General features: G+C 43.2%; 1 protein-coding gene across 1 annotated transcript; it reads left to right on the top strand.

The window, feature by feature from the left end:
* The first annotated feature begins 378 nt into the window (after positions 1-378).
* On the top strand, positions 379-22,966 carry plcb2 (phospholipase C, beta 2). The gene is made up of 32 exons (XM_038967334.1): positions 379-462; positions 761-838; positions 2,027-2,095; positions 3,246-3,386; positions 3,915-3,994; positions 4,079-4,132; positions 4,390-4,465; positions 4,617-4,717; positions 4,915-5,081; positions 5,289-5,435; positions 5,730-5,887; positions 6,655-6,737; positions 6,942-7,026; positions 9,444-9,645; positions 9,769-9,875; positions 9,961-10,057; positions 10,269-10,353; positions 10,475-10,599; positions 10,928-11,079; positions 11,741-11,905; positions 11,998-12,097; positions 12,381-12,485; positions 12,690-12,751; positions 12,947-12,991; positions 13,126-13,666; positions 15,005-15,188; positions 16,185-16,326; positions 17,525-17,589; positions 19,052-19,111; positions 20,389-20,454; positions 21,744-21,822; positions 22,796-22,966. The coding sequence occupies exons 1-32, from the start codon at positions 379-381 to the stop codon at positions 22,964-22,966; spliced, it is 3,876 nt and encodes a 1,291-aa protein (XP_038823262.1).
* Positions 22,967-27,040: the final 4,074 nt, after the last annotated feature.

The following is a 27,040-nucleotide window of genomic DNA, read 5'->3' as shown; positions in this document are numbered from 1 at the left end:
AAGTTCAGTCATTATTTGCCAGTGGCAAGGGGTGATCAAAATAAATTAGATTTGTAAACAGAATACTAATTCATATCATCATCAAACATTTTGTGCATTCAGTGTCACACTATTTAAGTTAGATTTTCTGACAACCCTTTCACCAAGTCAAATAATGTCATTTTTATTGCTGGGCTCATTTGCAATGCATATTTGTTGGGGTGCCTCCTCCCTTGTCATCCCTACCTGTGTCTGACTGTGGCTACAGTACATCTCTCCAAGGGCACAGTGAGAGTACAGGTAGGGTTGATCAGTCACTGTTCAGCTCCATGGTGTAGAGGGGTCGGTCACCTCCACCAGTCACACAACAGGAGAGGAAACAATAGAGGGACCAACACAATGGACAAGAGACGATATACTCTGGAGCCACCAGAGGTCAAACTCTACTTGGTCAAAGGAGACAGGTTTACCAAATGGTCAGAGGTGAGTTGGCTACTCTTGAAAGTGCAGTAAATTCCTGGAGATAATCTTCTATTGAAAACAAGTTAATTAGTTCACTTTGAATGAGAATCATAGAAAGATCTCTCCAAAATACATTACATTTACAAAGACTCCATTGATGTAAAACATCCATTACAATTTACAGTGTTGCCTCTATAAATAATACAAGTTGGTTGTTCTCAAGACCCTGAGCTATAGCTCTGTCACAAAACTAGCTGGGCCAAGTATAAGTTCTGTGATAAGGTTTGCAATAACTCAAAATGTATTTCTCCTCAATCAGGAGTCAACCAAGACTGTGCCTGTCACCATGAAGATGGACCCTAAGGGCTACTACCTCTACTGGACTAACCAAAGCAAGGTAAGGTAACACAAGTGACATTGCACAATGAGATAATTACTGCCAAATAATTGGGTTATAGTGAGTAAATATTGCCACCTTATATAATCTGCCTGGTTGCTTAGTTGAGCAGTTTAGATCCTTATGTGTTAAATCCAGACCATATGAAATGTGTTCTGGCTGCCTCAGGCTCCACAGCTCTAGAATGGGGTCCGTCAGGCTGTGGGATGACTTAGAGCCTCAACCGCTGTAACCACAATGTACTGTATGTTAACAGTGAATTAGATTTAGCTGAGGAATGGTTTAGAGCGTTGCATTGCGCCTCACAGTCCCAGCAGCCTTGTGGATTGTATTGATTGAAGCTGATGTGGGTTTTACCAGCCTGCTGCGCTGCAAAGATGAATTCAGAACAATGTTCATTGGGCTTCTCTTCTCTCTTTCTCTTTACTATAGCGCTCTCTCTCTCTTTTGCTCTGTCTTTCTTTCCCTCTCTCTCTCCTCTCTCTCGGCACCTTCTGGTCTGCAGTACATTCTGATACCCAATGAGGCTTAAATACACACGTGTGCTTACAGTGTGGGAGCTTCCATACAGAGTATTCATGCAAGTAATAGAAAAGCATATTACAGTTTAATATGGGTGAAGCCTATCTCTTGATGCAATCATAAAATAATAATTGTTTTATCATAGTCAGAAAGATATAATTTGTTTTCTCAGTATGCAGTGGGTTCTACTTTACACCGAGTGTACAAAAAATTAAGAACAGCTGCTCTTTTAATGACAGACTGACCAGGTGAATCCAGGTGAAAGCTATGATTCCTTATTGATGTCACTTGTTAAATCCACTTAGTGTAGATGTAGTGGAGGATTTTTAAGCTTTGAGAGAATTGAGACATGGAGTGTGTATGTGTGCCATTCAGAGGGTGAATGGGCGAGACAAAAGATTTAAGAGCCTTTGAACGGGGTATGGTAGTAGGTGCGAGGTGCACCGGTTTGTGTCAAGAACTGCAACGCTGCTGGGTTTTTAACGCTCAGCAGTGTTAAAAACAAACAGTTTCCTGTGTGTATCAAGAATGGTCCACCACCTAAAGGACATCCAACCAACTTGACACAACTGTGGGAAGCATTGGAGTCAACATTCCCCGACAAATTGAGGCTAGTCTGAGGGAACCCACTCAGTGGGTTTTAATTTTATAATTCCCCATTCCTAGGAGACAGAGTTCCTGGATGTTGCAAACATCAGAGATACCAGATCAGGAAAATATGCAAAACTTCCTAAAGTAAGTACCATTATGTAAGAGCTATAATGATTTCACTGCTGCATGATCCACTCAATACAACCATTCTCTATCTGTTTGTCTGTAAAAACCTCTGCATGCATTTGGAAGTGTGTTGTATAATTGAGGGGGAATTTGCATTGCAAAATCAGCAATAAACACAATGCCAGTGCACACACACACCCAGACACACACACACCCAGACACACACACACACCCAGACACACACACACACACAGTGTTAGTGATGTGATTGCAGCCAATGCGAGAGCCCAGCTGTGTGATTTCTGTGCTGCAGATCAAGCTGTAGAGAGATGATTGAGTTTGACAGTTTGAATTTCTCCCACTGCTTTCTCCCACACTGAGCTGTCTCCATAGAGAGTTTCAGTATGCAGCCATTACTCCCTACTACTGGGGGGGATCACAGCTATTCCCTGGGGGATAAACAACATCATCCCTATAGCTGGTGTGCCATCTATCCCACATAGCTGGTGTGCCATCATCCCACACTGAGCTGTCTCCACAGAGAATTTCAGTATGCAGCCATTACTCCCTACTACTGGGGGAGATCACAGCTATTCCCTGGGGGATAAACAACATCATCCCCATAGCTGGTGTGCCATCTATCCCACATAGCTGGTGTGCCATCATCCCACACTGAGCTGTCTCCACAGAGAATTTCAGTATGCAGCCATTACTCCCTACTACTGGGGGAGGTCACAGCTATTCCCTGGGGGATAAACATCATCCCCATAGCTGGTGTGCCATCTATCGATGCAGTCTGTCTTATGTGTTGCCGTCAAGGAGAGCAGTTGCTCTTCTATAAGCCATGGATACTGTATCAAAACAAAGTAGCATGTAGCATCATTGATCTGTTTGTACTGTAGTAGTTGAGGACATAGTAACTCCCCAGTTCCTCTGCTGAGCTGCTGCTCTCATGTTTCTCAGCTCTGGTCTGGAGTTTGCATGCACTGATTTGCCTGGTCAGGCTTGAGCTCCCAGGCGTCCTGTGTATGGAAAACAGACACCAGGCTGCAGCAGCCTCATTTCCCTCTCTCCAAACAGACATTGCGATAACATAGGTACATAGGAACAATTACTTGTGGTCACTGGAATTTAGGTTTTACAAATGTCTGTCCGTTCTCATCAACAGCACCCTAAAGTCAGGAATGTGTTCAACCTGGATTTTCCAAACAGCGACCATCTAGTCAAAACCCTGACTGTTGTCACAGGCCCTGACATGGTGAATTTGACTTACCACAACTTCTTTGCTTACAAGGAGAAAGTGACACAGGTAATACACACTAATAATCCTTACATGGTTCCATCTTCTTTACAGCAACATGACATAACCAGAGCTTATACTGCCCGTACTGCATGTAACATAACTTCAAATGATTAAGTGTCAATAATATATATATATATATATATTAAACATAATGAGATAGGTAAATTTACTCTCGATGTTTACATACCTATCAGCATCACCTTACCACCAACATTTGTTTAAGTGATATTCGTTGCCTGATTCCATACTGGCTCTGCAGCTCTATCCTCAGGTCAACCACTAACATATAAGCCTTCATTTCCACCACAAAGCAGCCTCTGTCCTTGCCCTCTTTTTGAGTTTACGACTACAATATCCGGTTTTAATAAACTCTAATGAAAATAACAATTGATAGACAGTCAACATTAAGTGACTCTCTCTTCCTGAAGCACAGATCAGTTCCATGCCCCCTAGTGGTCACAAATAAAACAATATTATCAGGACAAGTAGTAAATCCAGACAGCTATTTCATGCAGCTATGGTGTGATGTTGTAGAACTGGGCTGCTGATATCCTGTCCATTGCTTACAACCCATCGAGGAACAACGCATGCAGACAAGTCTTCATGGAGAAAATGTGAGTGGATATGGTCCGGTCTCGCTATGTTGTTAGCCTGTGAATTAGATGCCTTTTTTTTGTTGATAAACCTCTCCATTCTAGGTATGTCCGCATCTCCCTTCAGACCAATAAGGATGGCAAGATCCCTGTCAAAAAGTGAGTAACAGACAATGTCATGTAGAATTGGTTTTACACTTACACTCTTAGAAAATAAGGTGCTATTCTTTGGCTGTCCCCATAGGAGGGTTCTACATGTAGGGTTCTACCTGGAACCAAAAAGTGTTCTCCTATGGGGACAGCTGAAGAACCCTTTTGGAACCCTTTTTTTCTACCAGTGTACAACAGTTGAACAGATTCAGTCAATTTAAACTACATTCAAGCCTCTCATTAGTTGTCTTTATTTCCATCCTCAGTATTTACAAGATGTTTCCAGCTGATAAGAAGAGGGTGGAGGGAGCTCTAGCTTCAGCACACCTCCCCAAAGGAAAGGTCAGAGAGAAACCCCTGTGTTTTTCAACAGTCACAATTCTGGGGTCTGCACCCATGTAGTCCAAGTACTTATCGTAGTCCTTTTTAAAGGTGTATAATGAATTATTTTCAGTAGTGTCATAATGTGACAGGCTGTTGTGTGTTCTCTCAGGGTGACACTATGAAGCCGGACGTCTTCACTGAAGCTGCTTTCAAGCTCTTCCTGATGAGTCTTTGTCCCCGGCCTGAGATCTATGAGATCTTCACATCCTAGTAAGTAACATTCATACCTACCAATTGGAGAATACAGGCATGAGGTGATGCCAGGTGTAATTGTCATCATGTTCTCCTCAATGGTTGGTCGGTCGAGTGTCCAGCTCATGCATTAGTTCCCTGGCTCAGGGTTTGTCTGGGCCCTGGCTGATGTAAGATGCTGTTGATGTGATTATCACGGCTGATTGTCCCTCCAGCTCTGCCAAGGCTAAGCCCTACATGACCAAGGAGAGCCTGGCCAAGTTCATCAACGAAAAGCAGCGTGACTCCCGCCTCAATGAGGAGCTATTCCCCCGGTTCAGACCTGACCAGGTGAAGGCCCTTATCGAGAAGTATGAGCCCTGCTCCTCCAACTCCAACAGAGGTAAGAGACACATAGATACAGTTTGATTACTAAAGGTCAGGACAGAAGAACTAACATAGAAGCCTAAATCATCACATTACTACTGTATTAGCCAATCTTCATCATTGATTACACTGTATTCCCAATCGTTACTGTATTCTAAATCCAGTGTTTTATAGAAGAGAGATGTGTAACACTGTTATAATATACAGGTATCTTATTCTACAGGTCAGATTTCTCCGGAAGGTCTGCTGTTCTACTTGATGGGGCCTGAGACATCTGTGGTCATACTGGACAAGCTGGCCAAGTGTCAGGACATGAGCCAACCGTTGCCCCACTACCTCATCAAGTCCTCCCATAACACATACCTGACGGGTGAGATGAGAACAGTCTTTAAACTCTCACACATTTCAACAAAGCTATGGTACACAAGGTTGTATCAAAGGCTACTCAGAGCAATGCAAATGGAAATGCCTATTTTTCTTATCAGAAAATGTGAGCCCAGAGCTAGTAGTAGAAGCAATAGAAAGACAATGGCTGGTTATTTCTGGTTTCTGGTTATTTCATTAATTGAAATGACTGGAAATCTTATAGACTGTGGTTTTAATGCGTTTTTGAGTGTCTCTAAAGTGTAAAATGACCCCCAAAAATGTTGTGATTCCTCCACAGCTGGTCAGTTTTCCGGCGTGTCGTCTCCAGAGATGTACCGCCAGTGTCTGCTGGCCGGCTGCCGCTGCCTGGAGCTGGATTGCTGGAAGGGAAAACCACCGGATGAGGAGCCTATCATCACCCACGGCTTCACCATGACAACTGAGATTCTGTTCAAGGTCAGGTGTCAGTCAGCCCTCATCTCTCAGTGCTGGACAGTGCAATAGTGCTGTAAACCAAATATTCATACATTTTCAAAGGAATATACAACCTCTTTTTGGGGGATTCTAGCCTTAGCCTCAACTCAATGCTAGAGAACAGTCCTACTGATCCAATATGGTGCGTGCCAACCAAAGACAAAGCATCTAACTAAATGTACACCATTGACCCATTGTGACCACTGTTGCAGTCCCCATTAACACAGCCCTGATTCATTAAGACTCACAGACAACAGAGATAGTGTCACTAATGCCGGGCCCTGACTGTTACTGTTACGCAACGGTAGTCCAGACCAAAGTACCTACAGTAACAGTGCCCCAGGAAGCGGCCCCTGCTTTACGTCTCACAGTGACAGCTTCCTTTGTGGCTCTGCCAGCAGGTGTCAATAGAGACACAGCGCAGAGTGTCATGTTGGGCCTGGGCACTGGAGCCCGCGTGCAGCACGGCAGCCTTAGCACACCACACCATACGTCCCCTGGGCCCCTCACTCAACACTGCCATTTAAGGGCATCCAGAGCTCCGCTCTAACTGGCACACAGACCAAACCAAACGCCTCAGCATTGTTTACTGTCAAACACGGATTTCCTCCAGCCTTGATGATGTTTGGCCTGCCTCCAGCTCGTTTAGCTGGGTCTGATAGAGTTGTGTTGATACTGCCAGTCATGCTGTGTGTCTACATAGTATGTCCCAGAGTCCAGATTGGTCTGTCTGTTTGTCTGTGTGACAGGATGTGATTGAGGCCATCGCGGAAAGCGCCTTCAAGACGTCACAGTACCCCGTCATCCTCTCCTTTGAGAACCATGTGGACTCGTAAGACAATGCATTTCACTCCTCTTTTCAAATTAAAAACATGCAAGTTTAGCGTTCGCCATACCAAAAAAGCAGTGCCCCTACCATCACAAACATTTATTTGGGTTCTTAATATCATGTGACTATTTATATCATATGATTGAGCCTGTAACCTGCATGTAGACAATAATTGATTATCATTGAAGTTGTATTATGTTTTTCCAGGGTGAAGCAGCAGGAGAAAATGGCTAACTACTGTAAGACCATATTTGGAGATATGCTGCTAACGGATCCTCTGGACAAGTACCCTGTGAGTGGGACTGTCTATTAGGAACTGACAAGTCCATTTGTCTCAGTCATATCCATTCATAGACAAGCCATATTACTTTTCATCTGTTAAACATAGTGTCCCTAAGTTTCCATGGTGTCACTATAGCCTGGCGTTCGATCCGGGAGCCCTATAGGACAGCGCACAATTGGCCCAGCGCTGTTCCGGGTAAGGGAGTTTGGCCGGTGGGGCTTTCCTTGGCTCATCGTGCTCTAGCGACTACTTTTGACAGGACTGGGCGCCTGCAAGCTGACTCCAGTCGTCAATCGAGCAGTGTTTCCTCCGACACGTTGGTGCGTATGACATCCGGGTTAAGTGAGCAGTGTTTCCTCCGACACGTTAGTGCGTATGACATCCGGGTTAAACGAGCAGTGTTTCCTCCGACACGTTAGTGCGTATGACATCCGGGTTAAACGAGCAGTGTGATAAGAAGTAGGCAGCCAGGCGGGCCATGTTTCAGAGGATGCATGACTCGAACTCTTGCAGAGAAGAGCCAAGAGACCTAACGCGAGGAGAAAATGGTGTAAAAAATACACTTGTGGCCATACCACGCTGAGCATGCCTTTTCAGGGTCGGGCCTGCTTAGTACTGGGACGGGAGACCGCTTGGGAAAACCAGGTGCCATAAGCGAAAATATATATGCTGTATATATATATATATATATATAGTACCAGTAAAAAGTTTGGACTCATTCAAGGGTTTTTCTTTATTTTTACTATTTTCTACATTGTAGAATAATAGTGAAGACATAAATAACACATATGGAATCATGTAGTAAGAAAGAAAGTGTTAAACAAATCTAAATATATTTTATAATTGAGATTCTTCAAAGTAGCCGCCCTTTGCCTTTATGATAGCTTTGCACACTATTGGCATTCTCTCAACCAGCTTCACCTGGAATGCTTTTCTAACAGTCTTGTTGGAGTTCCCACATATGCTGAGCACTTGTTGGCTGCTTTTCCTTCACTCTGCGGTCCAACTCATCCCAAACCATCTCAATTGGGTTGAGGTCAGGTGATTGTGGAGGCCAGGTCATCTGATGCAGCAGTCCATCACTCTCCTTCTTGGTCAATTAGCCTTTACACAGCCTGGAGGTGTGTTGGGTCATTGTCCTGTTGAAAAACAAAGGATAGCCCCACTATGGGCAAACCAGATGGGATGGCGTATCGCTTCAGAATGCTGTGGTAGCCATGCTGGTTAAGTGTGCCTTGAATTCTAAATAAATCACTGACAGTGTCACCAGCAAAGCACCATCACACCTCCTCCATGCTTCACGGTGGGAAGCACACATGCAGAGATCATCCGTTCACCTACACTCACAAAGACAAAGTGGTTGAAACCAAAGTCTCTTCTTATTGGTGTCCTTTAGTAGTGGCTTCTTTGCAATTTGACCATGAAGGCCTGATTCACGCAGTCTCCTGTGAACAGTTGATGTTGAGAAGTGTCTGTTACTTGAACTTTGTGAAGCATTTATTTGGGCTTCAATTTCTGAGGCTGGTAACTCTAATGAACTTATCCTCTGCAGCAGAGGTAACTCTGGGTCATCCTTTCCTGTGGAGGTCCTCATGAGAGCCAGTTTCATCATAGCGCTTGATGGTTTTTGTGACTGCACTTGAAGAAACATTCAAAGTTCTTGACATTTTCTGTATTGACTGACCTTCATGTCTTAAAGTAATGATGGACTGTTGTTTCTCTTTGATTATTTGAGCTGTTCTTGCCATAATATGGACTTGGTCTTTTACCAAATAGGGCTATCTTATGTATACCACACCTTCCTTGTCACAACACAGCTGATTAGCTCAAAGGCATTAAGAAGGAAAGAAATTCCACAAATTGACTTTTAACAAGGCACATCTGTTATTTGAAATGCATTCCAGGTGACAAATTCTTGAAGCTGGTTGAGAGAATGCCAAGAGTGTGCAAACCTGTCATCAAGGCAATGGTTGGCTACTTTGAAGAATCTCAAATATAAAATATATTTTGATTTGTTTAATACTTTTTTGGTTACTACTTGATTACATGTTTATTATTTCATAGTTTTGATGTTTTCACTATTATTCTACAATATAGAAAATAGTACAAACAAAGAAAAACCATTGAATGAGTAGGTGTGTCCAAACTTTTAACTGGTACTGTATATATACGGTCTATGTCCTCAGTTTAATGAATTTAAAGACCGAACCTTCACCCTCACCACCTTTTCCTGTTTCACATGACTACTACAGTTGACTCTTATGAGCCTCTGTAGCCTTCTACACTGATTTATGTGTTAAGCTAACCAATATTTACCTTCCCTGAACAGAGCACAAGTATGTGTGTTGCCACCTGAGTGTGTGTGCCTGCGTGCCTGGCCTCCTTCCCTGAAGTGTGTTTTCTCCCATGTGTGTGTGACTGAGCAGATGAAGCCAGGTCTGCAGATCCCCAGCCCAGCAGAGCTCATGGGGAAGATCCTGATCAAGAACAAGAAGGGCAGCCATGGGAAGCCCAGCCAGGCCTGCCCCAAGAAGACAGAAGGATCAGAGCAGCCCATAGTCACAGCTAGCGCTGGCCAGGAGCCCAACCAGACAGGCCCTACTAACCCTGAGGACCAGTGTGTGACTGGTTTGTAGTACAGGACACAAACCAAATGACATTGTATGGTGGTTGTACTGTATTAATCCTCCAGATAATGTTGCAGCCACATTGTTGTAGTAAGTATTGAGGCTGTATGTGTCTTATGTCCAGAAGGGGAGGTGACCATGACCGGGGAGGAGGTGACCATGACTGATGACCATGAAGAACAGCAGGAGGATGAAGACCAGGATGAGGAGAAGATGAAGAACTCGGACGAGGTATGGCAAGATGGTGTTTCTAAGCCTCTTTCTATGTCAGTAGATGTTTCAGACAGGAGCCAACTTCCTGTTTATCCTCCTATAGGGTACAGCGGGACAGGAAGTGACAGCGTATGAGGAGATGTCTGCTATTGTCAACTACATCCAGCCCACCAAATTCATCTCTTTTGATAACTCCCGAAGTAAGTTGTGATTTGTTGATGCTAAGTTGCGGCAGGGGTTAGATGAGGGTAACTTGTCCCTCTACAAAAATAAGAAGAAGCAGTTTTAAAATAATAACGTTATATGATATAAAACTTTACACAAAGTAAATGTTATATTACTGTTTATCTAGTTGTTGTTGCTGATGGAAACTAATATTCTGTTTGATCACTCTCATTCTCCTGTGGACAGAGAAAAACAAGAGCTACCTCATCTCATCTTTTGTGGAGACCAAAGGGGAAAGCATGATCTCCAAGACTGCAGTGGAGTTTGTGGAGTATCCTTTGACAACTGTTTCTTTAGCCCTGATTGAATTACTCTCAGATTCTAATACTAATAAATCATCAGCATTTTCTGTCACATTTGTGAATGCAAACTTCCTTAGCATGACAACCCAGATACAACAAGAGGCAGATGAGTAGGATTTACCCTAAAGGAACCAGAATGGACTCTTCCAACTACAGTCCTCAGCCCTTCTGGAATGCTGGCTGCCAGATGGTGGCGCTCAACTACCAAACTATGGGTTAAGCTATATCAGCTGTCTGGGATTGGTATTAGTTTATGGCTGGCAAACTGGTGTGACAACTTCTGATTGTTCCCATTATTGTTGTTAGTCATGATAAGGCACACGTGCAGTTTGTTTCCTGAAATTGTACTCTGAGTTGGAGAGTGAGTAGCGTTTCTTATATCCACCACTGGAGGTCAGTGTTGCACTGTTTTGAGTTGCACAATGCTCTACTGCACATGCCATAAAAAGACAGATCCATCTCACATTTGTGTTATAATGCAGTAATGAAGTAACATGTTTTGAAATTGTGAAATGTTCTGAAAATGTCATTTTTCCCCCACAGATTTCCCAATGCAGCACAACATGTCTCTATTTGAATTCAACGGGAGGACAGGCTACCTCCTCAAGCATGACCTCCTCCGCCGTAGTGACAAGAAGTTTGACCCCTATTGTGAAAGGATCGACACCATCGTGGCCAACACACTGACCATCAAGGCATGTTTACGCCAACCTCACAGAGAGAGCAGCAGACCTCAGCACTATTCACTATTCTTGCTTTAGGTTTTGGTTGCAGGCATTTAGACAGTTCATTTAAAAATGATAGGACTAAAATGTGTGAGTTATAATGTAATTATATGACTGTTATGGTCATTATCAAACTTCATTCTGGATCATTATTCATGGTTTAACTTTGGGAGAGCTGCTTCAGCTGGTTGTTTGCAGCTCGGGGCTACTTTCCTCCCACTTGTTTTGATGTCCTTAGGCTCTCGCTCTCTCTCTCTCTCTCTCTCTCTCTGTCTCTCTCTCTCTCTCTCTCTCTCTCTCTCTCTCTCTCTCTCTCTCTCTCTCTCTCTCTCTCTCTCTCTCTCTCTCTGTGTGTCTCAGTGTGTCTCTGTGTCTCTCTCTCTCTCTCTCTCTCTCTCTCTCTCTCTCTCTCTCTCTCTCTCTCTCTCTCTCTCTCTCTCTCTCTCTCTCTCTCTCTCGCTCTGTGTATGTGTGTGTGTTTGTCTTGGCTGAATATTCCTGTCTGTTTTGTGATATGTGTACAGGCCTGCTGTCAGCTGTATTTTCTTCCTTATTTCATCTCGGCCTACATGTGTTTCTAAAGGTTCTAGTATACAGTACACTGTATGTCCAATATCAGAATTCCCTTCAGATCTACTCAGGCCAGTTCCTGTCAGACAAGAGTGTGAAGACAGGCGTAGAGGTGGAGATCATTGGGTTGCCAGGAGACCCCAAGAAGAAGTACCGGACCAGGTGGTCAACCACACCGAACGCCATTAACCCAGTTTGGAATGAAGAGCCCTTTGTTTTTGAGAAGGTATATTCGTTCAATTATAATTTTTTATAAGCAAACAAATTTGCCTTGTCGAATGCATGTCAGCAGGGTCAAGCTTGTTGTTGTGTGGACAGATCCTGCTGCCTGACATGGCCTCTCTCAGGGTCGTGGTTCACGAGGAGGGAGGGAAGTTTCTGGGCCACAGGATCATCCCCATCGAGGCCCTTCAGTCAGGTCTGTTTGATAACATGTTACAATACCTTTCTCCTATGTGTAGTAACACTGTCATTACTCTAGTAAAACCACAGTATGAACATGGTGTTGTTACAGTGTTTAGTGATTACAGATTTACTACACAGATATAAGAGCAATTTCATGTAAATTGTTACCTATTTCTACCTGGGTTTAAAATTTGACATCTGCCCAGAATTCCAGAGCATGAGGCTGATTGAAGTAGACCTTGCGCCAAAAGGCTTCTGCGTTTGTCTGATTGATTCATGGGGTTTGTGCTCTGCAGGCTTCCAGCACATCTGTCTGCGCAGTGAGAGCAACATGCCGCTCACTCTGCCAGCTCTCTTTGTTTACATCGAGGTCAAGGACTACATCCCTGCTGCTTTTGCAGGTACAGTACAGTTACTTTCAGTTCCTATTTCCAGAAAAAGCACCAAATCATTTTAATTTGCATGCTTATGCCTAATTTGGGCAGGTAAGATTTAAGCCTATAGATGGTGTTTTAAGAGTAAATGATTATTTTGCACTGAGAGTGATTATGAAACAGGACTATAACGTGGTGTGATTTCTTCTGTATTGTCTTATTCTGTCCCAGATTTCACAGATGCCTTATTCAACCCAACAAAAAATTCTGAGAAGACAACAAAGACGACAGAGGTAAATCAATTCCAAGACAGAACTCATTGATCCACGTGAAAATGACATGTTTCACTCCCAAGGTCCTCGTCCTTTTACAACAAAACATGTCCATAGTGAGATGCTTACTGAAAATGGCTTAAGTACTGAAAAGGGATTTGTGGTTTTATAAAGTCTTTCTTATGAGATTGATGCTCTTGTGCTCTGTTCCCGCAGTCATCAGCAGACTACATCTCCCCATACGAGATGCCCCTTGTTAACGTAATACCGACTGTTGGAGAGAAGGCTACATATACAGAAAGAGGTAAAAGAGGCTGTTTCCTGTTGGTAGGGCCAAGTTATCTATTCACTAGAATTTGAGTGCAAAGTGTGTGAAAAGTAATGTTGTTTTGTAGTTCACTGAGATCTTTGCCAATGCTGTTTCACTAGAGCCTGAGACTAAAGCTTCCTCTCCGGTGGAGGAAGCTGATACTACCACTGGTACCCCGGATACTCCACCTACTCCTGAAGAGGCCCCTCCAGAGCCTGAACCCAACATGGACTCATCGTCTCCCGCAAACACCATCAGTGTGGAGGCTGAACCTGTTCCAATCATTCAGCCATCTGTTGTTGGCCCCATCCAGAGTGTAGAGCACGTTCCAGAGCCTGAGGGCCTCCCTAACACCCCTGATGTGGACCCAGAGGCTGTCCTAGCCACAGAGTTGACCCCTGACCCTAAGGTTGACTCTACTACCTGTACAGACCCCAACAGTAACGTCGACCCCACCCCAAATGTTGACTCCACTCTTGATGTTAACTCCAATGTCGTCCCTACCCCTGATCCAGATGTTGAGTCCACTCCTGTTGCCGACCCTGCTATAGCTCCTGTCCCTCCACCTGAGCCCAGCTCATCCGATCCTACACCTGAGGACTCCACTCCTCCAGATAACAAAGAAGGTAACACCAGTGACTCTTCTATGTCCAAAATATACTTTAAAAAATTAAATGCATACAGTACCAGTCAAAAGTTTGGACACACCTAAACATTCAAGGGTTTTTCTTTATTTTTACTATTTTCTACATTGTAGAATAATAGTGAAGACATCAAAACTATGAAAGAACACATATGGAATCATGTAGTAAGCAAAAAAGTGTTAAACAAATCAAAATATATTTTAGATTTTAGATTCCGCAAACTAGCCACCCTTTGCCTTGATGACAGCTTTGCACATTCTTGGCATTCTCTCAAACAGCTTCACCTGGAATGCTTTTCCAACAGTCTTGTAGGAGTTCCCACATATGCTGAGCACTTGTTGGCTGCTTTTCCTTCACTCTGTCTAATGTCCATTGCTCGTGTTTCTTGGCCCAAGCAAGTCTCTTCTTCTTATTGTTGTTCTTTAGTAGTGATTTCTTTGCAGCAATTCGACCATGAAGACTTGATTCTCGCAGTCTCCTCTGAACAGTTGATGTTGAGATGTGTCTGTTACTTGAACTCTGTGAAGCATTTATTTGGGCTCCAATTTCTGAGGCTGATAACTCTAATGAACTCATCCTCTGCATAAGAATAAATAAGAATTTGTTCTTAACTGACATGCCTAGTTAAAGGTTAAATAAAAATAAAAAATAAAAGCAGAGGTAACTCTGGGTCTTCCTTTCCTGTGGCGGTCCTCATGAGAGACAGTTTCGTCATAACATTGATGGTTTTTGCGACTGCACTTGAAGAAACTTGAAGAATTCTTGAAATGTTCCACATTGACTGACCTTCATGTCTTAAAGTTATGATGGACTGTCATTTCTCTTTGTTTATTTAAGCTGTTCTTGCCATAATATGGACTTTGTCTTTTGCCAAATAGGGCTATATTCTGTATACCACCCCTACCTTGTTACAACACAACTGATTGGCTCAAACGCATTAAGAAGGAAAGAAATTCCACAAATTTACTTTTAACAAGGCACACCTGTTAATTGAAATGCATTCCAGGTGACTACCTCATGAAGCTGGTTGAGAGAATGCCAAAAGTGTGCAAGCCTGTCATCAAGTCAAAGGGTGGCTACTTTGAAGAATCTCAAATGTAAAATATATTTTTTGGTTACTACATGATTCCATATGTGTTATTTCATAGTTTTGATGTCTTCAGTATTATTCTACAATGTAGAAAATTGTAAAAATAAAGAAAAACCCGGAGTAGGTGAGTCCAAACTTTTGACTGGTACTGTATATCAGAAAAAATAGGAGCAGTGTAAAATCTGACAACCTCCAACCATATTGTCCCCTTTCCTCTTCTCCTTTTTTAGAGCCATCCACAGTTCCATGTGAGGAGCTACTACAGCACAAGAGTTTCCTGAAGGTCACCAAGAGACAGGAGAAAGACATGAAGGAGCTGGAGAAGAAGTTCCAGAAGAAAGGGGAGGAGTTGATCCAGAAATACAGCGACACCTTCAAAGCCCTCAAGAAGAAGAACTCCATGAAGAAGAAAGAGTAATGGAATACAGTCTTTTTATATTTTATTTTAGCCTTGTGTTCATCTTATTCCCATCTCATCCACTAGGTGGTGGCAGACACACCAAATGTAATCAAGTTGTTTTTCTGTTGGCCAGTTTAATTAACAATAATTATATTTAGACCAATAATAATTAGTTTCAGGGAGATTTGGAATATTCTTTATTTATAGTTCTTTTTTGGTAGAGCAATTAATGAAGGGATAATGATATCCTCTATGAAGATATGTTTTTAACTTGCAAAGACATAACAATTTTTTTATTTAACTATGCAAGTCAGTTAAGAACAAATTCTTATTTACAATGACGGCCTACCCCGGACAACGCTGGGCCAATTATGCGCCGCCCTATGGGACTCCCAATCACGGCCGGATGTGATACAGCCTGGATTTGAACCAGGGACTGTAGTGACGCCTCTTACACTGAGATGCAGTGCCTTAGACCACTGCGCCACTCGGCCAGTAACCTTTCTTGGAAAAGCCATGATTATGCACTGTCAAAGTGCCAACCACATTATTGATACCAGGGACAGCAGTGTTTCCTGTCCTCGTATCCTGACCAGTTAAACTTGGGGCCCTGGTCAGGTCACATTATCAGGAAAAAAAACCCTGGCCCTACAATCGTACTTTATTATTTTATTATGAACCTTTATTTTAACTGGGTGTCATATTGAGACCAATCTCTTTTTCGAATGATCCCTGCACAATACAAACACAAACATCAATACAAAACACAATAAAATACTACATTCCAAAGCATGATAATAAAAAACAGCGATTAGCCATACTGCTGCTGGGATGAAGTAACAGACCTCCATGTGAGGCAGTGATGTGCAAAGCCCCCTGGTAGAGCCCCTTGGTAGAGGCCCTGGTAGACCCCTGGGTATTACAGGGGTCAGCAGACAGACTCTCTTGTACCGTCTAGTGTCATGTCATGTCCAGTGCCTGGTCCCTGACGTTTTGACTGTGTCCCCTAGGGGAGGGGGTGAAACGGCAGAGCCCGGCCCCAGGGTGGAGAGGGTGATGGAGCAGAAGGAGAGGCTGCAGGTGGAGCTCAAAGCTCTGTGGGTGGAGCAGTGTGATCAGCTGAAGAAGAGGAAGGAGCAGCATGCCACTGAGGTACAGTTAAGTACAGACCAACTCTACCTGCCAGAGTCGGTTTGATATTAAGGATATTATTGATAGTTATTTGTATAAACATACTGTATACTCTTATTCAAGGATGCCTTTCTTTTTACATTTCATCTACGTACTGGATAAGCAGTTGAGGTAAGATTCTGTTTAATCCCCACCACCATGCACCTAACTAACCTCAGAGTGAATCTCACTTCCTGCCTTCAGATGATGGCTGGGACCAGGCCTGTAGCACAGTATTGATTATCCATCACAGCCAGGTGCTCTGGGGTGCTCTTAGCATAAGCTCTGGATCTGCATCAGATAGAGGTCAATCAGGTTGTGACCTCACCACTCAGGGAATAGACTCCCCTGGCCCGGAAGGCCAATCGAGTGTGTGATAGTAGCAGTCAGAATCACATTCAGCCGGAGTCACAGTCAGAATCACATTCAGCCGGAGTCACAGTCAGAATCACATTCAGCCGGAGTCAGTCAGAATCACATTCAGCCGGAGTCACCGTCAGAATCACATTCAGCCGGAGTCACAGTCAGAATCACATTCAGCCGGAGTCACAGTCAGAATCACATTCAGCCGGAGTCACAGTCAGAATCACATTCAGCCGGAGTCACAGTCAGAATCACATTCAGCCGGAGTCACAGTCAGAATCACATTCAGCCGGAGTCACCGTCAGAATCACATTCAGCCGGAGTCACCGTCAGAATCACATTCAGCCGGTGTCACAGTCAGAATCACATTCAGCCGGAGTCACAGTCAGAATCACATTCAGCCGGTGTCACAGTCAGAATCACATTCAGCCGGAGTCACAGTCAGAATCACATTCAGCCGGAGTCACAGTCAGAATCACATTCAGCCGGAGTCACCGTCAGAATCACATTCAGCCGGAGTCACCGTCAGAATCACATTCAGCCGGAGTCACAGTCAGAATCACATTCAGCCGGAGTCACAGTCAGAATCACATTCAGCCGGTGTCATAGTCAGAATCACATTCATTCAGAATACATGGAAATGCATGGCAAAAGTTGTGTTTCAGTAGTTTATTTCTCTGAAGTTTAACAGCATATACTGCATGCTGTTTATCAGATCTCTAACACATTTCAGGGGTAACTTCCACTAGGTCTGTTTTGCTGTTGGTAGAGCTGCCACTTTGTCACTGACGCATCTTGTTTCCTGTGTGACTGACAGCGATTAGCCAAACTGTTGGAGATGGCCACAGAGAGACACATCAGTGAACTCAACACTCTGGCGAGGTGGGCCAACACACATCACAGTAGCCTTCTGCCTTCCTAAATGCAGGATCTCTAGATATATAGCAAATATAAGGAACTTATACAGCTAACTGGCAAAATAAAGGAAACACTTGAGTAAATTAGGAATACAACGTATATTGAAAGCAGGTGCTGCCACACAGGTGTGGCTTCTGAGTTAATTAAGCAATGAACATCCCATCATGCTTCCGGTCATGTATAACAATGCCCAGTTCCCCATTATTTTGGCCTCCATGGCTAGAAGAGATCTCAGTGACTATGAAAGAGGGGTCTCAAGGAGCATAGGGGGTTTAAAGGGTGTGTGTGTGTGTGTTTCTCAGTCACCAGATCTCAACCCAATTGAACACTTATGGGAGATTCTGGAGACAGTGTTTTCCACCCCCATCAACAAAACACCAAATGATGGAATTTCTTGTGGAAGAATGGTGTCACATCCCTCCAATAGAGTTCCAGACACTTGTAGAATCTATGCCAAGACAAATTGAAGCTGTCCTGTAGGCTCATGGTGGCCCAATGCCCTATTAAGACACTTTATGTTGGTGTTTCCTTTATTTAGGCAGTTACTTGTATGTGCGCCTGTGTGTGTGTGTGTCTGTGTAAAGCATGTGCGTGCATGTGTGTGTTAGACAGGGAAAGTATTTGACCTTTTACAAAGACAATAACTGAAGTAATAAATGATTCAGCCATCCTTGCAGGTTATTCAGGGACCTCGGGGACCAGGTTATTCAGGTACCTCGGGGACCAGGTTATTCAGGGACCTCGGGGACCAGGTTATTCGGGACCAGGTTATTCAGGGACCTCGGGGACCAGGTTATTCAGGGACCTCGGGGACAAGGTTATTCAGGGACCTCAGGCGATTTATGCTGGTCTGAAGTGTGTGTGTGTATGTGTGTATGAGAGAGAGAGAAAGACTGTGCCTATATCTATCTGTGTGTGTGTGTCTGTGCGTATATGTGTGTATGCGAGCGACGGTGTGTGAGTGAGCAAGTGAGTGTGAGTGTGTGTGTGTGTGTGTGTGTGTGTGTGTGTGTGTGTGTGTGTGTGTGTGTGTGTGTGTGTGTGTGTGTGTGTGTGTGTGTGTGTGTGTGTGTGTGTGTGTGTGTGTGTGTGTGTGTGTGTGTGTGAGAGAAAAGAGAGTGTGTGTGAGTGTTATCCAGTTTCCCCAGCTGGCAGATGGTTATCTAATGCCTGCCATTAGCCACCAGGTGATCAAACAGCAGTATGAGGGATAAGAAAGCCTCTGTTTAACTCATCAAACAGACACTGGACTACTTTATTGACCCTTTTTCACTTAGAAAATATGAACTGGAACATGGTCACACAGCCCAGCTGCATAAGACGCTTTTTTGAGTGGGAGTTTTCATGTAATGGGCTGAGTGAGGCTTTCACTTGAATGGCCTTAAAATCACACCCAGTGACGTGCGCTCTCTGTTTCCTCCCCAAGTGAATCGAAGGAGGCAAAGAAGAAAGGGCAGTCAAAGCGCTCAGGTTCAGACAAGGCAAGGTGAGCTGAATGTGTGCTAATGGAATCACATAAAAGGGCGCTAATTTTACTCATTGATTCTGTCATTGTTCGATGTACTGGTACAGTACAAACAGTACAAGGTTCAAGGTTCAAGTGTTAATGTCACATGCACAAGTACAGTAAAATGCCTTTCTTGCAAGCTCCAAACCCAACAATGCAGTAATCCATGTAGCATTAAAAATAACATAAGGTAAAACAAAAACACACAATAATTATAAATAAGAACACAAGAAATTAAGAAGTTATTTACAGGGTCAGTTCCAGTACCATATTTACAATGTGCAGGGATAGGTGGTGCTAGGGTAAGTTATGTATAGGGGTAAGGTGACTAGGCATCAGGATATATGATAAACAGAGTAGCATCAGGGTAAATTATGATTGTATGTGAGTGTGTTTGCATGTGTGTAGAGCACAGGGGGTTGGTAGCACCTTAATTGGGGAGGACGGGCTTGTGGTAGTGGCTGGAGCGGAATCAGTGGAATGGTATCAAATACATCAAACATATGGTTTCCAGGTGTTTGATGCCATTCCATTTACTCTGTTCCAGACATTATTATGAGACTTCCTGTCCTCAGCAGCCCCCTGTGGTATAGAGTCAGTATAAATGTCTGCATGTTATGTGTGTGTTGGAGTGCCATTGTGAGTGAGTGTGTAGAGTCCTATGAGTCAACATAGAGACAGTGCAAAAATGTAAATAAAATACAAGGGTCAACTCAGATAATCCGTGTAGCGATTCTGTAAGCTATTTAGCAGTCTTTTGGATTTGGGATAGAAGCTGATCAGGAGCCTGTTGGTGTCAGACTTGATGCACCGGTACCGCTTGCTGTGCGGAAGCAGAGAGAGCAGTCAATGGCTTGGGTGGCTGGAGTCTAATGATTTTCCGTGCCTTCCTTTCACACTGCCTGGTATAGAGGTCCTGAATGGCAGGGAGCTCAGACCCAGTGATGTACTGGGCGGTCCGCACCATCCTCTGTAGCGCCATGCGATTGAGGGCGGTGCTGTTGCCATACCAAGCAGTGATGCAGCCAGTCAAGATGCTCTCAAGGGTGCAGCTGTTTAACTATTTGTGGATTTGAGGGCCCATGCCAAACCTTTTCATATGCAGAGTATACAGAGCTTTAAATGTAGGTTGGAAAGCAAAATTGCTTCCACGTGGCAGAGTGCTGCTGTGTTCTGAGTTGGAACAACTTTGTCATAGACATAGACTACATAGTTTAATGGTAACATAATATATATATATATTTCTCTATACTTAGGCTGAAAAGGGCAATGAGCGTGGACCTGGCTGAGGAGTCTGCCCAGACTGATACAGTGGCAAGTATATTCCTTTTGAGATAAAATAGAACCGGCTATTATAGATGTCTCAGGTCTATACTTTAATGGCAACACCTGGATGTACACGTGTCTCTGTAATTAATGCAGTACTTTCCACATCCATATAGAGAAATTCACATGGTTTTCATTCTCATTTGTCCATCTACTGTGGTAGACTGGGAGAGTAACTATGGTTACACTGAGCTAAAGAGCTTTTACAGAAGTGTACCGTACACAAAAGTGTCTGATTCATTAACATGACCACCCTCTCTGTTTACACACACTCCCACGTGCATGTGCTCTCTCGCTCTCACACACAAAAAAAGAGCACACACACACATTGAATTGAATTGAGTGAGGAGCAGAGCACTCACTCACCTCAGAGAGAGGACGGAGCACATGTAGAGTGGAGAGATGACTCACTGAGAGAGAGGACGGAGCACATGTAGAGTGGAGAGATGACTCACTGAGAGAGAGGACGGAGCACATGTAGAGTGGAGAGATGACTCACTGAGAGAGAGGACGGAGCACATGTAGAGTGGAGAGATGACTCACTGAGAGAGAGGACGGAGCACATGTAGAGTGGAGAGATGACTCACTGAGAGAGAGGTGGTGTTGTTCTCCTCGGCTGTTTACCGTGTTGGCTCATCAGGAGTCATCCCAACTGTCCACAAGCACATCACTTCTACTCTGCTCCTTTCACACCAGTTCAACCAGGTTGATCTGAACACCTCAACGAAGGAGGGTTTAAAAGCATATTTTTTGTCTCTTTCATGAGTCTCTGAGAGGGGTTATGATGTGATAACAGCGTAAAGAGCACTTGTTGGAATTGGTCCAATCTGTTGTGACCCAACAGTGTTGATCTCCTCTCAGGTTGGATCCTCCTGGGTTCACTGTACAAGATACCTCACACTGTCTCTCTCTCTGTGTCTCTCTCTCCTCATCTCTCTCTCTGTGTGTCTCTCTCTCCTCATCTCTCTCTCTGTGTCTCTCTCTCCTCATCTCTCTCACACTGTCTCTCTCTCTCCTCATCTCTCTCTCCTCATCTCTCTCTCTGTGTCTCTCTCTCTCCTCATCTCTCTCACACTGTCTCTCTCTCCTCATCTCTCTCTCTGTGTCTCTCTCTCTGTGTCTCTCTCTCTCTGTGTCTCTCTCTCCTCATCTCTCTCTCTGTGTCTCTCTCTCTCATACTCTTCCTGTCCTTCAAGCATTTACGCTTTCTCGGTGCACACACACACAGCCATACAAAGCCTCTGCTCTCATTGACATGTGTTGGTACTGTACTCTTCTAGTCCACAGACAGCAGTCCTCAGCAGGATGCTCTCGTGAAGAGACAAACAGCCACACTGGACGAGATCAAAGGCATGGCCAATCAGGTACTGTAAACAAATAAACACACACACACACACCTGACCTGGGTTCAAATACTATTTCAAAGATTTAAATGACTTTCACATATATTTTGAAGTAAGTATTCATATTTTTGTGGTTGAAAATACAAGCACTTGAATATTGGAATGTATTTGGAAATTCACTTTGAAAGCATTGGCATCTTTTTGAAAATACTCAATTACACAGAGTATTTTCAAATACAAACAAATAATCCCATACATTGGAACCTAGGTCCTAGGAGTATTTGAAATAATATATTAAGGAAGTATTTGAAAACATTTTCAAATAGTAGGCTATTTATAGGAAATTATTTGAAAAAACATTCAAATACTTCCAATATAAGTAATTGATTTGGGACACATTATTAGAAAATACAAAAATACACAGAAAGTAAGTATTGAAATAACAAATAATCAAATACACATGTATTTGAACCCAGGTCTGGCACACACACACGCAAATGCACACGCACATACACATACACACCTGTCCACACGTATCCGTATGCATGCATGGGTATAACATGGTGGTTGTCATAAATGTTATTTGAAGAGAATGTACATCCAGGCAAATCAACATCCAATATGTAAATGACATAACACATGTAATGATGCATGATGTATACTGTCTTCAGCATGCACAGAACAGGTCCTATAAGCCTACTGGTAGACTAATCACACATTTGATTAAATCTAACTTGTGTCAGATACAGTATATTTCAGATATTGATGTGTGAACATTGTATGGAATCTTTTCTTTGATGAACGTATAGATTACACAGTAGATTTTCCAGTTGACCATGTGTCCAAAATGAAAGACGTGGATGAATTCACCTTGCCCTTTGGATAACATATACATCTATAAAGGATAATTATACAGTGCAAATAGAGGCATTTTCAACTCTCACCTCTTCCTCTCTCCTGCTCTCTCTGACCTCTCACCCCCACCTATCTGCAGCTCAATCAGGAGGCCCTGGCGGAGTATGAGAAGAAGATTAGGTCACTTCCGGTTGATCTGCGGGAGGCTGTGAACGTGTGTGTGGGGTCCCACTTCCCTGAGCAGATAGACCAGGCTGGGGAGAAGCAGCAAGATGGGGTGGGCTTCTATGGAAATGTCTTCCTGGGGTAGACATGCTCCTGGACCTTTCTCCTTTTCTCTGTATGTGGTCAATATCTGAGAACATCAGGTGTGACATGTTAGAGGTGTTGATACTACAGTATGGGATACAAATTGGATAGGCCTATAACCGAAAGTTATCAATGAGTTGTAATGATAATGAGTTATCAATGAGTCAATAAAGAGATCAGTACACATTTGGGATATTAGGAACACATGCCTCTACCTCTTACTTAAGTCATATTGTCACAGCCTCAAGTGGTTATCTTTCTGGCTTAACCTTTTACTGCAGTGGGCTAAATCAGGATCACAGTGTTTCTTGGTAGTCTTCAACAAATCTACTTTGAAACAAAAGTATGCACCACCTCACACACATGGTTATGGGCTTAAAAAAAAGAAGACACCTGTACCATGTCAGAGATGTATTACATTTTGAGTTTGCATCAGAATATTACACTTTATATACATCACAGAAGACTAAAATATAACAAAACCGTTTGACATAGAAACTGTTTTTTCTGCGTTTACATTTTGTTCATGTTTATTAATTATGAAATTATGAAAAAGATTAATACCATTCCACCCATGAGGCCACTAGAGGGGGATTTGGTCATTTGACTACAGGAAAGAGACAATTAGATTGACGAATTAGGTATAATGTGGCGAGAAGTGGCTTTCTCTCAGTCTACTTGAATTGAGTGGATAAGTCAATCTGTCACAGTTCAATTGGACTGGGCTTTATTAATTTGATACTCCCCCACACATTTCAGAGATTGGCTTTATGTACATGAGAGCACAAAATCTATTTCGTGATTGTAATTTGCTGAGAAACTTTAAATTAAGGAAAGGTAGAAGTTTAAACTGTGATCAGAACAGAGGAGTAGGCCGTGATGCTGGCTTTGTGCCAATTATATTCTGATGAACTTAGGTAGACTTACTCTCACTATGGGAGACTATCTTTACCAGCGTCTGTGTGGTTAGTAGCAGTGATGTTATCTATTTATGTGTTTATTAAATTACAATTTCGTACATAATTATGTCACTGAAGGAACTTTATCTGCATTATGGATTACAGTGCCTTCGGGAAATATTCAGACCCCTTGACTTTTTCCACATTTTGTTAGGTTACAGCCTTTTTCTAAAATTGTTTAAATAGTTTTTGCCCCTCACCAATCTACACACAATACCCCATAATGACAAAGCAAAAACTGTTTTTTATACATTTTTGCTCATGTGTTAAAAATATTACATTTACATAAGTATTCAGACCCTTTACTCAGTACTTTGATGAAGCACCTTTGGCAGCGGTTACAGCCTTGAGTCTTCTTGGGTATGACGCTACGAGCTTGGCATACCTGGTTTTGGGGAGTTTTTCACATTCTTCTCTGCAGATCCTCTCAAGCACTGTCAGGTTGGATGGAGAGCGTCGCTGCACAGCTATTTTCAGGTCTCTCCAGAGATGTTCGATCAGGTTCAAGTCCTGGCTCTGGCTGGGCCTCTCAAGGACATTCAGAGACTTGTCTTGAAGCCACTCCTGCGTTGTCTTGGCTGTGTGATTACAGTAGGTCGTTGTCCTGTTGGTAGGTGAACCTTCGCCCCAGTCTGAGGTCCTGAGAGCTCTGGAGCAGGTTTTCATCAAGGATCTCTCTGTACTTTTTTCTGTTAATCTTTGCCTTGATCTTGACTAGTCTCCCAGTCCCTGCCACTGGAAAACATCTCTACAGCATGATTCTGTCAGCACCATGCTTCATCGGAGGGTTGGTGCCAGGTTTCCTCCAGACTTGACACTTAGCATTCAGGCCAAAGAGTTCAACCTTAGTTTCATCAGACCAGAGAATCTTGTTTCTCTTGGTCTGAGAGTCTGTAGGTGCCTTTTGGCAAACTCCAAGCGGGCTGTCATGGCCTTTTATTTAGGAGTGGCTTCCGTCTGTCCACTCTACCATAAAGGCCTCATTGGTGGAGTGCTGCAGAGATGGTTGTCCTTCTGGAAGGTTCTCCCATCTCCACAGAGGAACTCTGGAGCTCTGTCAGGGTGACCATCAGGTTCTTGGTCACCTCCCTGACCAAGGCCCTTCTCCAACGATTGCTTAGTTTGGCCGGGCGGCCAGCTCTAGGAAGAGTCTTGGTGGTTCCAAACGTCCATTTAAGAATGATGGAGGCCACTGTGTTCTTGGGGACTTTCAATGCTGCAGAAATGTTTTGGTACCCTTCCCCTGATCTGTGCCTCGACACAATCCTGTCTCGGCGCACTACGGACAATTCCTTCGACCTCATTGCTTGGTTTTTGCTCTAACATGCACTGTCAACTGTGGGACCTTATATAGATAGGTGTGGGCTTTTCCAAATCATGTCCAATCAATTGAATTTACCACAGGTGGACTCCAATCAAGTTGTAGAAACATCTCAAAGATGATCAATGGAAACAGGATGCACCTGAGCTCAGTTTCAAGTCTCATAGCAAAGGGTCTGAATACTTATGTAAATAAGGTATTTCTGTTAAGGTTTAATATACTTCACTTTGTCATTATGGGGTATTGTGTGAAGATTGCTGAGGATTTTTTCCCCATTTAATCCATGTTAGAATAAGGCTGTAACATACCAAAATGTGTAAAAAGTCAAGGGGTCTGAATACTTTCCAAAGGCACTGTATTTACTGTATGTTTATTGTTATAAGACAGTTGTTTTCAGAGTTTATGGTGATATATATACCTTCTGATAATAAACTTTCAGTCACACTGCTTGTTTGTGTGTGTGTGTGTGTGTGTGTGTGTGTGTGTGTGTGTGTGTGTATATATATATATGAGCTTGTAGATCTATGTGAGTGTGCTTGTTTGTATACCGGAATATATTTGTACCCTAATGACAAGCATATACAGGGTGAATCATCAGCAGCATCCACTGAGTGCATCTAAATGATAGACACAGTGAAGACAAGGGAGAAGCAATTTAGTAAAGCATGCAAAGGCACTAGGCTATTTGAGCTCACTGGCTCTTTTGTTTTGAAGCAGATCCAATACTGTTTGATGATGGTGGGCACGTGAGTGAAGGCAATGACACATGTGAAGCCTGGTTCCTATTGCCAGAGTGCCTCCGTCTCTCTCTACTTTCAATACAAGGAAACCCAACATTCGGGCGCTGGCAGTTCTTTTGCTGTAACTCTGTCTGCCCATGATGGCCATCAATCTGGCAGACAATGGTCTTACTCATTCATAATTACACACAATTGCAATGCTCTTTGTATCTGTCTGTTATGATTTCAAAGCCCTAAATCGCTGATTCATTCCCACAAAAGCGAGGCGATGACAGAGGCATGTGGAAAGTGCGAGTGTCACACCAGACATTTGGGAATACGTTGTCAGGAGCTGAGGAGTTGAGACATTCATCCACAGTGGTAGTTAGATGAGGGAGAGAGCTTTAAGACAATGTTACAAAAAAAAGATACCTTAAGAGGAATGCAGTCACTCTGGATAAGAGAATCTGCGTAATGACTAAAAGGTTTTTAAAAATGCATGGGGCCTCGTTTATCAGACCTTCACATGGAGTCTGTGGCCTAATGCTGTTCTACATAATTACAGAAAGTAATGTATTGTAAAAACCATAGCTTAAACAAGCAAGTTGACGTCGACAGATAAGGCAGCTTTGCTTCTAGCTCCTACTGTAAGCAACTTTGCAGTGTTTTCTTTTTGGTTGTTATTTCTGACATTATTAGCCCAAGAAATGTTTTGTGTTATTACATACAGCCGGAAATAACTTTTGGACATTAGAGCGACGGTAACTCACCAGCATTACAACCGGAAATACAACTTTCCCGAATTGGATCCTTTGTTCTTACCCCCCAGGGCAATTGAACTAATTCCAGAGGCTGATCCAAAACACCACCGGCAGAGAAGAGGTATTTGGAGTGGACATCTAGTCCGACTCAGGAGGCACGCACACCATCCACCCCTTCCAAGTATATTACTCGCTAATGTTCAGTCTCTGGATAATGAAGTGGACAAGCTCAAGGCGAGAATCTCCTTCCAGAGAGACATCAGGGATTGTAACATACTCTGTTTCACTGAAACATGGCTCTCTCGGGATATACTG

This window comes from Salvelinus namaycush, chromosome 28 (assembly GCF_016432855.1).
Source record: "Salvelinus namaycush isolate Seneca chromosome 28, SaNama_1.0, whole genome shotgun sequence".
Taxonomy (NCBI): domain Eukaryota; kingdom Metazoa; phylum Chordata; class Actinopteri; order Salmoniformes; family Salmonidae; genus Salvelinus; species Salvelinus namaycush.
The sequence above is the reverse complement of the archived record's forward strand: the minus strand, read 5'-3'. Positions and strand labels throughout refer to the sequence as shown.

Coding starts and splice junctions, on each gene's coding strand:
- plcb2 (XM_038967334.1), top strand. CDS start 379: ATGGACAAGAGACGATATACTCTGGAGCCACCAGAGGTCAAACTCTAC. Junction 4,133..4,389: donor GGCAAGATCCCTGTCAAAAA/GTGAGTAACAGA, acceptor TTCCATCCTCAG/TATTTACAAGATGTTTCCAG. Junction 12,098..12,380: donor CATCGAGGCCCTTCAGTCAG/GTCTGTTTGATA, acceptor TGTGCTCTGCAG/GCTTCCAGCACATCTGTCTG.